A 15,511-nucleotide genomic window follows, 5' to 3' on the forward strand; every position below is an offset into this window, starting at 1 on the left:
GAGAGGACGCGCCCTCCCGGCGGGCGCCGGCTGCGCAGGCGCGGCCCCGCCCCCGGCTGCAGAGCCGCGCCTGCGCGGTGGTGGCGAGCCGCCGGCGGCCGGATCGGGGCGGTGCAGCCCGGACGAAGCCGGCCGAGCGGCGCTGCGGGCGAAGATGCGGTTCCTGCTGCCGCTGCTGCTGCTGCTGGTGGCGGCGTCGGCGGTGGCGCGGAGCGAGGCCTCGGCCGGCCTGGGCGGCGCGCCCGGCAAGAGGCTGAAGATGCCGTACGCCACGGGGCCGCTGCTCAAGTTCCAGATCTGGTGAGGACGCGCGCGGGCCGCCGCCGCCCCGCCCCGCCGCCGCCCGGCGCCGCTCCCCACGCGAGGCCCCGGCTCCGCGGCCTACCGCCCCGGCGCCGTCCCCACGCGAGGCCCCGGCTCCGCGGCCTACCGCCCCGCCGCCGCTCCCCACGCGAGGCCCCGGCGCCGCCCCGCCGCCGCCCGGCGCCGCTCCCCACGCGAGGCCCCGGCTCCGCGGCCTACCGGCCCGCCGCCCGGCTCCGCGGCCTACGCCCCGGCGCCGTCCCCCACGCGAGGCCCCGGCTCCGCGGCCTACCGCCCCGCCGCCGCTCCCCACGCGAGGCCCCGGCGCCGCCCCGCCGCCGCCCGGCGCCGCTCCCCACGCGAGGCCCCGGCTCCGCGGCCTACCGGCCCGCCGCCCGGCTCCGCGGCCTACGCCCCGGTGCCGCTCCCCACGCGAGGCCCCGGCTCCGCGGCCCGCGGCTCGGTCGTTGAAGACGGGGGAAAGGGGCTCGCGGGGCCCGGCCTGGCGCCCGCGGGGTCCGGGGCGGGGCTCCGCGCAGCCAAGCCGCCGAGACTCGGGCAGGGCCCGGCCCGAGGGGAGCGCGCCCGGGTTGCCAGGCCCCGCCGCCCTGCGGCGTCACCCGGCGGACGGTGCGGGCACGCTGTGCTGGGCTCCCGCCCGCGCCCCGCGCCCCGCGCCCCGCGCCCGCTCTCCGCCTTCCCGCCGGGAGAGGAGGTCGGGGCCTGGCGCGGCGCAGAGGCCGAGGCCGGCTGGGGTTCCGGCCGTGAACTGGCGTCGCAATGGTTTGTGCCACCGAGGGTCAGCTCGCGGATGAACTGCCGCCTGACGTCTCTGTGCTCTGTAGCACAGGGTGGGGTTTTCCCCCTTTGCAGTCGTGGGGCTTGAACTCGGCCTGGGCAGCTCCCCAGCTCAAGGCGGGCGCTCCACCACCTGAGCCACAGCGCCACTTCCGGTTTCCTGGTGGTTCATGGGAGATCAGAGTCTCACGGACTTTCTTGCCCAGGCTGGCTTTGAACCTCCATCCTCAGATCTCAGCCTCCTGAGTAGCTAGGATGACAGGCGTGAGCCGCCCGGCCGTACTGCAGCTTTTTAATGAACAATTCAATGATTTTTTTACATCCCCTTCCATTGAAACGAACATTTTCAAGTTGATTGGATATGTAACAGTGGAGCCACTGTTGAAAACAGACTTAATTTTCAAATTGTTCGTAATTACCCACTGCTGTACTCAGTCTTTGCTTCCATAGGACGGTAGCAGAAGAGCACACTAGAACTGATTTGTATGTTGGTACTGCCCAAAGTTAGCAGAATCAGGAACTAGAGAAATTGCAAGTTCCAGAGGAAAGTCTTGTTAGGTACAAGAGACACGATGTCTCCATATTCAACAAATCGGAGAGCAGGGCTCTCTGGAGGAATCCGATTCCATTCTCTCTGGGACTGCATAGGTAAGAGCAGGGACTTTATCCTCAGACCTCCAGGGCATAAAACAGCAGGTGCTGCGTGGCCAGAAGGTTTCCTGGAGGAGGGGAACTTTGAACTACCTTGGGGTAGATAAGAGGCCCGAGGTTAGTGAGCCACAGCCAGACCTAGGCCACGTAGAAGACCAGCTGGCTTCTTGTGGAAGGGAACTCCAGAGCACCCAGGAGAGCATTCCCGGTGCTTGACGCAGCTCGGAAGGGAAAGGGAGTGGTAGGCACGCAGCTAAAGCTCGAGAAACTTAACGGGCGGCTTTAGCAGCTGTAGAAGCCTTAAGCACCCAGCTTCTACCCCCCATGGATTGAAAAATAGTTCAAGAGGAAAGCATGCACTGCACAGGCTTGCTTGCTCTTGCTCAGAATCAAAATGGTACCTTAGCTGTGTCTATGGGTTTGCATTGTGTTAAGTAACGTGTGTCATTTAGACTTATGCATGGGTAGAATGCAAGGCGCTCTGCCATTTTCTAGAAGACACTTGAACATCTGCGGGTCTGGGGGGCAGGGGGAGGAGCTGGCGGTCCTCCCCGGAGTCCATGGAGTCGAGGGGGGACGGCATGGTGGCTCCTGAGCTCGGGGGTGAGACTCTCCTGGCCTGGGATGGTAACTAGTTAAAGGAGATAGGTTTTGCACATTGTTGGTGGTTTTTGTGGGGGGGTTTGGTTCTCACCTTATCAGCAAGAGAAGGATAATTTGAACCTTGAAGGCTAAAGACATAGCAGCAATAAAGAAATGTCTGTCACTCCCAAATGGCAATAATGACTGCAACCAGTTACATATCCCACAAAATTGAAAATACAATGGGTTGTAAAATGCACCATTATTTTACATGCCATTTAGAAAGAAAAAATGCTACTATTTAAACTATGGCATAATATGATAAGCTAAACCCTGATTATTTTTAGGGTTCTTAAATGTGGGAAAAATACACTTCTTGGAATCAATGGACTAAAGTGAGAAGTGGATGCAGAGAGCGGGCAGTTCTGTGTGTGTGCCAGTACTGCGCTTGAGCCATTGCTCCACTTGCAGATTTTTAATAGATAATTTTTTTGGGGGGGGGGGTCTGGTTGTGGGGCCTGAACTCTGGGCCTGGGCACTGTCCCTCAGCTCTTCAGCTCAAGGCTAGCACTCTACCACTTGAGCCACAGCGCCACTTCTGGCTTTTTTCTTTTTTGCTTATGTGGTGCTGAGGAATCGAACCCAGGGCCTCAGGCTTGCAAGGCAAGCCCTCTACCACTGAGCCACCTTCCCAGCCCCTTTAATAGATAAAATAAGAGACTCACGGACTTTACTGCCTGGGCTGGCTTCAAACCACAGCCCTCAGCTCTCAGCCTCCTGAATAGCTAGGATTTCAGGCATGAGCCCAGCTCCTGGCTTCATTGAGGTTCTCTATGCTGTTTTCACATATAGATGCCTTGTATCTTTCTTTTTTTCTGTCCGTTTCCCTTCTCCCAAGTAGTTCTTAGACTCATTCTACATTTATCCATAGATGTGCACATAGATATGTTCATATCCGTGAATATGTATGTCTGTTAGGTCTAGCTTTTCACTTGTGAGCAAAATCATAAGATAATCTTTTTTTTTTTGAGCTTGTCTGATCTCAATCTGAGTCTCCCAGTTCTACCCATTTTCCTGTAAATGACATGATTTTATTTTTCTTTGTAGCTGCCTATTACGCCATAATTTAGGGCTACAATAGATAGTATGGACTGCTGTGTGTCGCTCTTGTTGGGCACCTCAGCTGACTCCATTGCTTGGCTGTTGTGAACAGGGCTGCAGTAAACGTTGGTGTGCAGGTGTCTATCTCGTGTGTGTATTTACGCTCCTGATACAAGTCCAGTAGTGGTGTGGTAGGGTCACAGGAAAGGCTGTGGGGAGATTGTTGAGGAACCTGCTTATTGACTGCCGTGCTTGCTCCACACCCCCACAGTGTATGGATTGGAGGTTGTTGGGGTTTCCTTTTCTGAATCCTTGCCATCACTATCACTTGTTGTTCTGTGGTCCCCTGCCTCTAGCACTTAGCTCATGGCCTCCTGCTTTTGCTTGACACTCTGGAGCTCAGAGCTGACGCTGAGCCACACTTCTAGTCCTGGGTTTTTGCTGGCCAACTGGAGATAAAGAGTCTCTAGGACTTTTTCTGCCTGGGCTGGCTTTAGCCACAGTTCTCAGTTCTCAGTATCTCATAGACAGGATTATAAGCGTGGGCCTCTGGTGCTTAGCTGTTTGTGTTTTTTGATGGATGCCATTTCTCTGTGACACAGCTGGCATAGGAAAGTTTTCATGTTAGTATTTGGGAGGCTTTCTCTGGCAGTGAAGGTCTGTGTGTGCTAAAGCACTTAGTGGAAATGCTTTTTTCCTGCAGTGTTTCCTGAGGGTATCGGCGGGTGTTTGAGGAATACATGCGGGTTATCAGCCAGCGGTATCCGGACATCCGCATTGAAGGAGAGAATTACCTCCCTCAACCCATCTACAGGTAAGTCCGCCAATCCGTTCCTAACGGAAAAGCAAGCGATGTGTTTTACTTTATGCACTTAAGTGAATAGTTTTAATCACATTTCTATGATTATCCTAACTTCTTGGTTGGTTATGATAATATGCAAAAAGTAGAACTTCATAAATAGCACGCTGTGCCTGGTGAGGGTACTCCCCTGTAATCGCAGCACTCAGGATTGGCTGAGGCCGGAGAGTCACGAGTTTCATGCCAGCCTGTGCTCTATGTAGCAAGACTGTCAAACTTACCAACCAACCAATCAGTAATAGTGGGTTTCTTTGACCTAAATATGAAGGCTTTTTGTGTAAGAAAGGGGGAGAGGGGGCTGAAGGATGCAGCCCTGTGGAGGGCGTTTTTTTGAGCAGCTGTGCTGTGGAAATAGGAGTAAATTCACTCCCTCTCCTCTTTCCAGTGCCCTGCACGTGCTAAGCGTGCATTCTGCCATCGAGCTATGCTCCCAGATCCCTAAAACTCCATACAAAATCTACCATACTTGGTTCTCTAGAACTTTTGGATTGGATATCTAGAAAATGTCTATACCCATGTACTTGGATTATTAACGTTTAAAGTATATGAGGAACTGTGGTTTCTAATGAGATTCTTTATTTTCTTTTCACAGACACATAGCGTCTTTCCTGTCAGTCTTCAAGCTCGTGTTAATAGGGTTAATCATCGTTGGAAAGGATCCCTTTGCTTTCTTCGGCATGCAAGCTCCCACCATCTGGCAGTGGGGCCAAGACAACAAGGTGCGAACCCACAGCTCTGGTGACGGCAGGTGTCGGGGCCAGTGCACTGTGTGGGGTCGGCCGGCCGGCCGGCGTCTGGGACTGGTTACTGCCGTGCCTGTAAAGATGCATGATTTCAGCTTACACCACTGCCTGTCTCTGGTGAAGTCACATAACTACCCTTCACTTCAGATCCTAGAATGGTTAATACATTCACTAGCCCTTTTTATTTGGGGGACTAGCACAAAAGTATTTGCCTGATTTTGACTATATAGAGTGTCTCCCAGGCAGCAGGGTGGGTTAGTATAAGCCTTTCAGGCTGTTACGGCTTCATTCACATGTTACAAAATTTCCGTTCATGGGGCTCCATGTGGCAAATTGCTGGGCAGAGTTGGGCCTCCTGGGCCTTTTCTCTCTCCTCCGTGGTCTGCCGTGTGTCTGCTCTCTCCAGATTCTTATCTCCATCTCTTTTAATTAAAGCCACTTTTTCCCAAATTATTTACCACTTTGGATCCAATTTTATTTCTCCAAGCCTTCTCCAGCCCCTATTCTGGGGCTTGAACTCAGGGTCCAGTTTCTGCCCTTGAGCTTCTGCTGCCTGGGCTGGCTTGGAACCGCAGTCCTCAGATTTCAGCCCCCTGAGTAGCTGGGATGACAGGCGTGAGCTTTCTCACGCGACGTGCTCTCTGGAGGGTCTGAGTTCTGCTCTTACCCTTCATTCAGTTCTAGGCCTGCCAGCCCTTAGCCAACTCCTTCAGAACTACAGGCTTCTTCTTAAGGAACCACATCCCTCCAGTAGCATTGAGGACTCGGTGGTAGGGCCATCCTTGGGTGTTATGTAGCTGCCCTGCTGTAAACCAACTCCTGACGGGCAGAGGGCTGAGAAGGAGGCACTGAGCACTGGACCGCTGCATCAGTCTAATACGCACTGCTGTTGACCGCCCGTGGAGCGAGAATAGAGTTAAAAATCTACAACTTTATGGCAGGGTTTTGTTTTTGTGTATTTTGTTTTTGTGCCAGTCCTGGGACTTGATCTCGGGGCTTGAGCTTTTGTGCTCGAAGCTAGTAAGTTTGAGCCTTAGCTCCACTTCTGGTTTTCTGGTGGTTCATTGGAGATAAGAACTTTCCTGCCCCCCCCCTCCATGGGGGGGAGGGGAAGGGGGAGGTGCAGCTCTAAGGCAGTTTTTTGTGTTTTTCATGAAATCAAACCCAGGCCTCAAGTGAGAAAATCTTACTATGACATTTGTTACCTGAATCAGCTTATGGATTGGCAACTGGGCATCAGCTTTTAGTCCAGCTTTTGTTGCATTGAGACTTTTCTGTGCAAGGGAGCTTCTAGTCTCCTTTGGGTGAGGCTAGATTTTTCTTGGAAAGGGAAATGGATGCACTTTGACTCCTGTTCTCAGAGCGATTTGAAGTGACTTGTTTGTGACCTCGGGGTTGTGTGAGTGCGCAGTGTTGCCTGCTCTTGCATCACGCGTCCCGTGTGTGTTCACGCATCATAAAATTGGTAAGAGGTACCCTTACGCTGATGTTCTTTTGCTTCAGGTGACTCTAAAACTGCTTAGAAACTGCGGTGTAACATCACCTAAGTCTCACCTGCATAGAGCTCTGAGTTCATGCTCCATTTTCCTTGATCTTTGAGTGATGTCTGAGCCTGTGGAATAACAGCAACAGCTCGGGAACTTTTAGAGCAGATTAAAGACTTACAAAAGACTTTACCACATTGGGTGCCTGTGGCTCACGCCTGTCATCCTAGCTTCTCAGAAGGCTGAGATCTAAAGATCATGGTTCAAAGCCTGCCCGGGCAGGAAAGGAAATCAACAAGACTCTTACCTCTCATTAACCACTAAAAAGCCAGAAGTGGAGGTATGGCTCACGTGGTAGAGCACTAGCCTTGAGCTAAAAAGCTTGGGGACAGTGGCCAAGGCCCTGAGTTCAAGCCTCCAAAACAGGCACACACACAATGAAGAGCTAGACACTGGTGGCTCACACCTGCTATCCTAGTTACCCAGGAGGCTGAAATCTGAGGGCTGAGATTCAAAGCCAGCCCAGGTAGAAAAGTCACATGAATGAGACTCTTATCTCCAAGAAACCACTCAAGAGTGGCTCGAAGTTGTAGCGTGCTAGCCTTGAGCACAAAGAGGCTCAAGGACAGCGCCCAGGACCCAAGTTCAAGCCCCACAACTGACAAAAAAAAAAAAAACAGAGAAAGGTTAGGATGTGGCTCAGGTGGTAAGGCACCTACAATGAATGAGTTCAAGTCCCTGTCTCAGTTGGGGGAAAAATGAGAGTGAATAATGAATGAATATTAACATGATGGATGTATCTTAGACGTTTATGTAGTAACACTTCAAAATGACTCCGTTGTGCTGTTACGTTTTCTTGTAGGTCTATGCGTGCATGATGGTTTTCTTCTTGAGCAACATGATTGAGAACCAGTGTATGTCAACAGGGGCATTTGAGATCACTTTGAATGGTAGGTTCTGACTTTGTGATAACACTCACTCAAATGGTTTATAAAAACTGTCAGGCATAGGCTGGGAAGTTGGCTTAGTGGTAGAGCGCTTGCCTTGCATGCCTGACGCCCTGGGTTCAATTCCTCAGCACCACGTAAGCAAAAAGAAAAAAGCCGGAAATGGCGCTGTGGCTCAAGTAGTAGAGCACTAGCCTTGAGCTGAAGAGCTGAGGGACAGCGCCCAGGCCCAGAGTTCAGGCCCCACGACCGGACCCAAAAAAACATATATTTAAAAAAAAAAACTGTTAGGCTTTTCTGTTTTTCAAAGGAGAAATATTCTTAAAGTTCATGTGTTATTTTGATGGAAATTAAAAATTCACAAGACAAAGGAATGTAGAAGATTTAAGTCACTCTGTTGACCACCGCTCCTGGCTTTCAGACTTCCTTAAAGAGTTGCTCTCCCCGGCCTCGTTTGCCAGTTCTACTCACATGACCAGAATAGCCTGCGTGAGGTCTCCTGAAGAGATGCTGGGCGCTCTTCCTGCGCTCAGGGAACAGCGTCAGCCAACACACACGCGTCACCATCTCCGAGTCTACAACTCCCATACACTCTGCTTGCTCCTCTCCTCTTCCTACCATCCTTTGTGTATCCAGTTGCCCCCAAACCACACAAACCATCTTTTCCCCACTCTCCATATTGGATTCTTTCTCTTTCCTTGCTCAGAATCCCACGCCTGCTCCTCTTCACCTTCTCCATGCCCCTGTTGCCTTGTTACCACCTCCTGCCTCCTCATTCATTCTCTAAACTAGAGCCCTGAGCTAACAGTGTTCTTGTACACGTTTGAATGGACAAAAACAATCAAAGCTGGGCACTGGTGGCTCACGCCTGTAATCTCTGAGGATCAGGGTTCAAAGCCAGTCCAGGCAGGGAAGTCCATGAGATTCCTATCTCCAGTTAACCACAGAAAAAGCCAGAAGTAGTGCTTTGGCTGAAGAAGTGTATGTCATGAAAATATATTTTGTTTGTTTTTTGCCAGTTGTTCAGCCTGATCTGGGCCTGGGCGCTGTCCCTCAGCTCTTCAGCTCAAGGCTTAGCGCTCTACCACTTGAGCCACAGCGCCACTTCCAGCTTTTTCTGCTTATGTGGTGCTGAGGAATCGAACCCAGGGCCTCATGCATGCGAGGCAAGCGCTGTACCACTGAGCCACCTTCCCAGCCCATTCTCCTTGTGATTTTTGGACGTTGTCCTTGAGCTCCTTTTGCTCAAGGCTAGTGCTCTACCACTTGAGCCAAAACACAACTTCTGGCTTTTTCTAAGATTAAGTGACTTTTCCTGCTACTCAGCCTCCTGAGTAGCTAGGATTACAGGAGTAAGCCACTCTCTTGTGACTTCAAAAGAGTATTTTGTGGCATGTGTGCAGTTATATAGAATTCAAACTTAAGTTTTTGATTTGAGTTTGCTTCTGTTTTCGTTGTTGTGCTTACACTGGGGCTTACACTGGGATCCTGTGCACTATCCCTGAGCTGCTTCACTCAAGGCTGGTGCTCCACGCCTGGCTTAACTGGAGCTAAGAGTGCTCGAGTTTGCCTGCCCTGGCTGGCTTTGAACCTGATCCTCAGACCTGAGCCTCCTTAGTAGGTAGATTGTAGGCATGAGCCACTGGTGACCAGCCATCTTAGGTTTCACTGGTGAAACAATCCATGGAATTTGTTACCTCTCATCATATTATATAAGTAATATTCCTGATTTTTGTCTCTTGCTCCATAGAGCCTAAAATATCTGACATCTGGCTTCTTACAGAAAAGTTGGCCTGCTCCAAAGAGAATGATACTTTGTGTTGTGGTTCTGTTTTGGAGCAAGGTCTTGTGTGAAAGACAGGCCGCTACCTCACTGGGGCTTCCTGCCCCAGTGCCCTGTGTTCTGGGGCTGCAGAGCACACTGCCGTGCCCAGCTAGATTTTAGTTAAGTGCAGATTTCATCTTTCCACTTCAGAGCCTCAGATTCATGTCCTGACTTGTGATGGTTTTAAGATGCATGCCAGACAGCAGTTCAGGTGGCCAGGGCCCTTGAGTGACTGCTGTGGCAGGGCTGTTCTAGAACCACTTGTGAGACGCGGGCGGGACGCCTTTTGTGTTTATAGACGTACCTGTGTGGTCTAAACTGGAGTCTGGTCACCTGCCCTCCATGCAACAGCTTGTTCAAATTCTTGACAATGAAATGAAGCTCAACGTGCATATGGACTCAATTCCACATCACCGATCGTAGCCCCGCCGAGCAGCCCGGAAGCTCTCTTGTGAGTGATTTGATGGTGAAGACACCCGCTGTTTAACTTCCTCTCCAAGTGTTAGTAGACAGTGCATCTGCCCTCCTGTTTCCAGCGTTCTGTTACAGGGATAGATGTGCCCTTCACTCACAGTTACAAGTTTTATCAAGATTGCTTGGACCTGCCAAATAAAGGATTATGAAGTTAGTCTTGAGGGGCCAGGCGCCGGTGGCTCACGCCTGTAATCCCAGCTACTCAGGAAGCCGAGATCTGAGGATCACCGTTCAAATCCAGCCCAGCAGGAAAGTCTGTGACACTCTTATCTCCAATGAACCACAGAAAACCAGAAGTGGTGCTGTGACTCAAGTGGTAGAGCACTAGTCTTGAGCTGAAGAGCTGAGAGACAGTGGTCAGACCCAGAGTTCAAGCCCCACGACAGACCAAAAAAAGTTATTTTTTCGTCTTGAGGGTTTAATAATCTGACTATTACTTTTTTTTTTAATGGTCATAGGGCTTGAACACATGGCCTGGGCTCTGTCTTTGAGCTCTTCAGCTCAAGGCCAGCTCTCTACCACTTTGAGCCACAGTTCCACTTCTGGTTTTCTGGTGGTTCATTGGAGATAGGATTCTCATGGGCTTTCTCCTGACTAGGCTGGCTTCAAAGCACGATCCTCAGATCTCAGCCTCCTGAGCAGCTAGGATGACAGGCGTGAGCCACCAGCACCCAGCTCTATGGCATCATTTTTTAAGACTGAGGGTTGGTTAGAGGTTGGCAGGTTATTCTCAGTTCTTTTCTGATGGGTGAGTTGACTTTGTAGGGTTACTTATGCGAGTGCGGTTGAAACGAACCATCCTTCTTTTCCGTGTGTCTTTCAGACAGAAGGGATTTGCCAGAGCAGCGTGGCTGGCACCATGAAGGTCTGCACCGAAGACACACGCTGTTGGTGCAGACCAGACGCCTGCGGCCTCGCTGGACCTCCTGGGAAACCTCACTGCGGGAGGGCTTCTTGGGTCTGTGCGCATTCGTAGAGTGCAATAATACTGTATAGCCTCCTCCCAAATTCACCCAGCTAATAATCTCTTTTGCGTGTGGTCATTACTACTGTAATTTTTTTCTTAGTCATATTTGAAAAGGCAGGAAATTGAGTTACAATTTGATTTTCTTCAAGATGTGTTAAATTTGTTGTACTTTTGTATGATTTTCATTTTTTATAGTTTAAAGTCAATCGTTGTAAGAGTTCATCAGATATGTCTTAATTATTTGGTCATGTCCAATTTATGGTTTTCAAAATACTCCAGATTGTGAACATGCATTTACAAGATTATGGGGGGGAATTCAGTATCCAGAATGCTCTACCAGTTTGTGTGTGTGTGTGTGTGCGTGTGTGCTTTTGTGTGTGTGTGTGAGAGAGGGGGGAGGGTGTGATTATCAAAGAACTACGAGACAAACTGCTTTTTAAACCCTGTTGTGTAGTTCACGTGTCTTGCCTTGACTAATAAATTGACTAACTGGGCCTTTATATTTAACTAAATAAAAAACTAAGTAGATGTCGGTGAAGTGAAAAGGTTACATTTTATTGCTCTGTGCTTAAAATGCCTGTTTTTGACTTAGACGTAATCTCATAGGGACGCTTGAGAGTCACACGGAGCAGGTTAACTTAACAGCGTTAGGATTGCTGAGACTCACACCTCATTAAATAAATAAAAGTTCAGTTGAATCTCTTTACAGCATTGATCTGTCTAGTAACCCACATCCTTTATCAGAGTTTTACTGTATTTGAAAAGTGACGTTGGAAAAGTTTTAATACTTTGTGCAACTCCAGACTTCTAGAGGCTCTCTTAAAGAACTTGAATGAAAGACCTTGAAGTTGATCGACCTTGGGGATGATGGGCAGAGCTGGGAACCCCCTGTGAGGTCCGGGGTCGGCAGCAGCAATGGTGCCGGTGTGGGGAGCCAGGGGAAAGCCGGGTGAGCAGGGGGGGCCTGGGTGCCCAGTGCTCTGAAACCCTGTGGCAACGCAGCCCAGGAGCTGGCGCCTCAGCCTGAGCCTGCCAGGCCCGGCGGGCAGCCCGCAGCCCGCAGGCAGTGACCTCTCAAGTACGTGCAGAACGTTCCCGAGGCTGGTAAGTGTTTCACACAGTGCTGTTTAAGCTGAAGTTCCCTGCAGATGGCATCTCCCAGGTGCCAGTCCGTTTCAGTTTTACTAGAGCGTAAACTCTGGTTGCTGTCTTTCTCACTCCAAACTCCGCACCCTCTGAAGTTGGACATTCTGGTTAACGAGGGCGCTGCTACCTCTATGGTACAGTTGCCCCCCACGTACGGCCCTCATGGGCTGCTCCATGCGTGGGCCTTGCATGTTGGCTAGAACTTCACAGTTCAAAATCCGAGAAACCCAGGATTGAAACCTGAGGAGTGGCCTCCGTCTTAGGTCAGGTCTCTTGTGCTTCAGAGAGTAGCTCTGGTGGTTTAAACACTGCTAACACTCAGCCTCTTTCCTGTCACCCCTCTCTGTTTTGTGTTATGCTTAGCCATATTTAAATCTATAATTTGTCAGTCTTGACCTCTGGGCCTGAACGCTGCCGCTCAGCTCTTCAGCTCCAGGTAAGCGCTCTACCACTTGGGCCACAGAGCTACCTCCCATTTTCTGCTGGTTTATTGGAGATGAGTCTCACGGACTCTCCTGCCTGGGCTGGCTTTGAACCGCGATCCTCAGCTCTCAGCTTCGTGAGTAGCTGGGGTGACAGGTGTGAGCCTCTGGCACCTGGCCCATACCCAAATTTATGAGTTGCTTATAAGCTGGTGTGGCTGTGGGTTCTGTGACTGCGTGCACTATTAGAGCAGGCAGGTTGGCCAGCTACTGGAATTTGCTGGTTATTTTTGTAGACAAAGTTGTTAAAACAATCAAAAGCAACATTGGTGAAACAGTTTATACCTCAGTGTGGACTGAGGGCAGATAATACTGCTTTCTGTGATGAGTGGTACTCATTTTTAAGGTAGCAGCTAGCTCATCAGTCCATGGCTATTAAAATATAGTTGTAGTCCAGTGATGTTTTACTGTGAAAATATAGGGGATTGGAGGCATGGCTCCATTGGTAGAGAGCTAGCTAATGGGCCAAAGTGTCAGGTACCAAGTTCAAGTCCTGCTCTCCCACCTAAACAAAAAACAAAAACAACTGTCATCCTAGCTACTCAGGAGGCTGAGATCTGAGGATGATGGTTCAAAACCAGCCTGGGCAGGAAAGTCCCTGAGACTTTTCTCCAGTGAATGACAGAAACAAACCAGAAAGTGATGCAGTGGCTCAAGTGATAGAGCGCTCGCCTTGAGCAAAAAGGAGCTCAGGGACAGCGCCCAGGCCCAGCGTTTGAGCCCCAGGACTAGCAAAAAATGTATATGTAACAGGGCCTAGTGATTGTTCTTTCTTCCTCTGAGTATTTATGGTTTGGGACCTTGAGTGGTTCACATTCTCCCGTTGCCATAACATAAGTCACAGTTTTGAATAGTTCATAAAATTTCTCAACATGGTTTGATATTCTAAAGCTTTTTTAAATGTCTCCAGTAAAACATGAGGAATTGGCTGGGTACCGGTGGCTCACGCCTGTAATCCTAGCTACTCAGGAGGCTGAGATCTGAGGATAGCAGTTCAAAGCCAACCCGAGCAGGAAAGTCCATGAGACTCTTAGCTCCAATAAACCACTAGTAAAACCGGAAGTGGCGCTGTGGCTCAAGCGGTAGAGCACTAGCCTTGAGCTGAAGAGCGCAAGGACAGCGCCCAAGCCCAGAGTTCAAGCCCCACGACTGACAAAAAAAAAACAAAACATGAGGAAATACCAAGTTTACAAACACCTATGTGGCATTATGAGACTAATAGTTACCCTGATGGGAAAGATGCCTTGTGGAGGAAGTCTCCATTTTATAATGTGCTTTGTATGACGACTGTTGGAATGCTGTATTGTGTGTCATCCGGTAATGTTTGCTTTCTAGAGGCTTTTTAACTCAGAGAAGGAGAGTGGACACCATCTACTGTATGTTTAAACTGCTGCAAATACCGTTTAGTTGCCATCTGTAAGAAAATGGCTTATTAGGGGCTGGGAAGGTGGCTCAGTGGTAAAGCGCTTGCCTTGCATGCCTGAGGCCCTGGGTTCGATTCCTCAGCACCATATAAGCAAAAAGAAAAAAGCCGGAAGTGGTGCTGTGGCTCAAGTGGTAGAACGCTAGCCTTGAGCTGAAGAGCTGAGGGACAGCGCCCAGGCCCAGAGTTCAGGCCCCACGACCTGACCCAAAAAAAAAAAATTGGCTTATTAAAAAACAGTCTGGCATTGTGCAGATTTTAACAGGTGCATTTATCACTGGCGTTCACGCCATCCCCATTTTTAAAAATTCACACATGGATGGAAAAACAGCCAGTACCTGATTCTGTCAGTCATCTCCTCGGGCATCCTGGCCCCATTGGAGGGGGGGGGGGGGTAGCACTCAGAACCCTGCCTGACGGGGAGGAGAGGGGGCTTGTGGGCACGAGGGAGCTCCGTGGGCTCTGCCGCGGCTCCTGCTGTAAGGTCAGCACTGGGCCTTGACCAGCTGCAAGTTGTTGGGTAGGAAATTGTGCTGGTTATCCCGCCCCCCCAGCTTTGAAAGCGAACGAACGGAGGGGAAGCCTGCAGCGCGCTCACTGATTGGCTGGTGATGGCACTGGGCTTGAACTTGGGGCCTGGGAAATAAGCTCAGCTGTTGCTCATGGCTGATGCCCTAATGTCTGAGCCACGCCGCTCCTCCGGCGTCTTGCTGGTGTATTGGTAGGAGTCTGAGGAGTTGTTTGCCCCGGCTGGAGCTCAGCCTCCGAGTACCTAGGATTACAGGTAAGAGCCAACAATGGCCTGGCTTTGTTTTTTGGTAACAGTGGGGCTGGAACCTTGGCCTTCTGCTTGGTTAGCCAGGCAAGCACTCTGCTCTGGAGACAGACTCGGCCCTTTGCACGTCCGTCTGGTCTTCAAGCCTGCTTTGGCGCTGCCCTCGGTGACCCCTCCTCCTCTGACTCCAGCGTGGCCAGCATTCCTGGCCTTGAGTTTCATTTTTTTAATGGCCATGAAATCTTGGGGTGAGAACTTGTCAAATACTAAAATGTGTGACAGACATGAGCCGCCGGTGAGGGCGAACAACTGCCGCTCCCTCTGGTTTCTCCCTTGCGTTGTCACGGTTGGAAGTGGCTCTGCTGTCCCCTCACTCCCCAGCGTCTGTGCCTGTCCTGCTCCACGTTCGTGATGGACGCGTGATGCCCAGGAGCAGTGCGTCACTCCTCCAGGACAACACAGCCCCCCTCGGAGCCCGGTCAGGGAGGGGTCCCTGCTGGCCACGGCCCCCCTCGGAGCCCGGTCAGGGAGGGGTCCCTGCTGGCCACGGCCCCCCTCGGAGCCCGGTCAGGGAGGGGTCCCTGCTGGCCACGGCCCCCCTCGGAGCCCGGTCAGGGAGGGGGTCCCTGCTGGCCACGGCCCCTGGGAGCCCGGTCAGGGAGGGGTCCCTGCTGGCCCGAGGGCTTGGGCGAGGCTAGGCCTGAGCCCGCATTTGTTGGGTCACAGCCTGGGCCTTGTGCTTGTGGCCGTCAGTCGGATCACCTGGGTTCGTCAACACTACCTTTTCCGTGTCTGAAAGCGTTGCTGGAATTCTGACGGGTTGCGTTTGGTAGTTTGCCATTTTCACAGTATCGAGTCTGCTGGTGCATAGATGTGCAATGTCTTTCCGTCTTCTGCTGTTTCAATAGTTTTAATCAGAGGAGTTTGAACACCTTGGTGGCTTTTGTTTGG

General features: G+C 51.1%; 1 protein-coding gene across 1 annotated transcript; it reads left to right on the forward strand.

Moving 5' to 3' along the window:
* The first annotated feature begins 106 nt into the window (after nucleotides 1-106).
* Nucleotides 107-11,436, forward strand: Selenot (selenoprotein T). The gene is made up of 6 exons (XM_042665667.1): nucleotides 107-300; nucleotides 4,139-4,249; nucleotides 4,887-5,013; nucleotides 7,384-7,471; nucleotides 9,592-9,744; nucleotides 10,591-11,436. Exons 1-5 carry the CDS (start codon nucleotides 155-157, stop codon nucleotides 9,714-9,716), a joined length of 597 nt encoding a protein of 198 aa, XP_042521601.1. The 5' UTR covers nucleotides 107-154; the 3' UTR covers nucleotides 9,717-9,744; nucleotides 10,591-11,436.
* The last annotated feature ends 4,075 nt before the right edge of the window (nucleotides 11,437-15,511 follow it).

The sequence above is a fragment of the Dipodomys spectabilis genome, unplaced genomic scaffold (genome assembly GCF_019054845.1).
Source record: "Dipodomys spectabilis isolate Male_0828 unplaced genomic scaffold, ASM1905484v1 ptg000340l, whole genome shotgun sequence".
Taxonomy (NCBI): Eukaryota; Metazoa; Chordata; class Mammalia; order Rodentia; family Heteromyidae; genus Dipodomys; species Dipodomys spectabilis.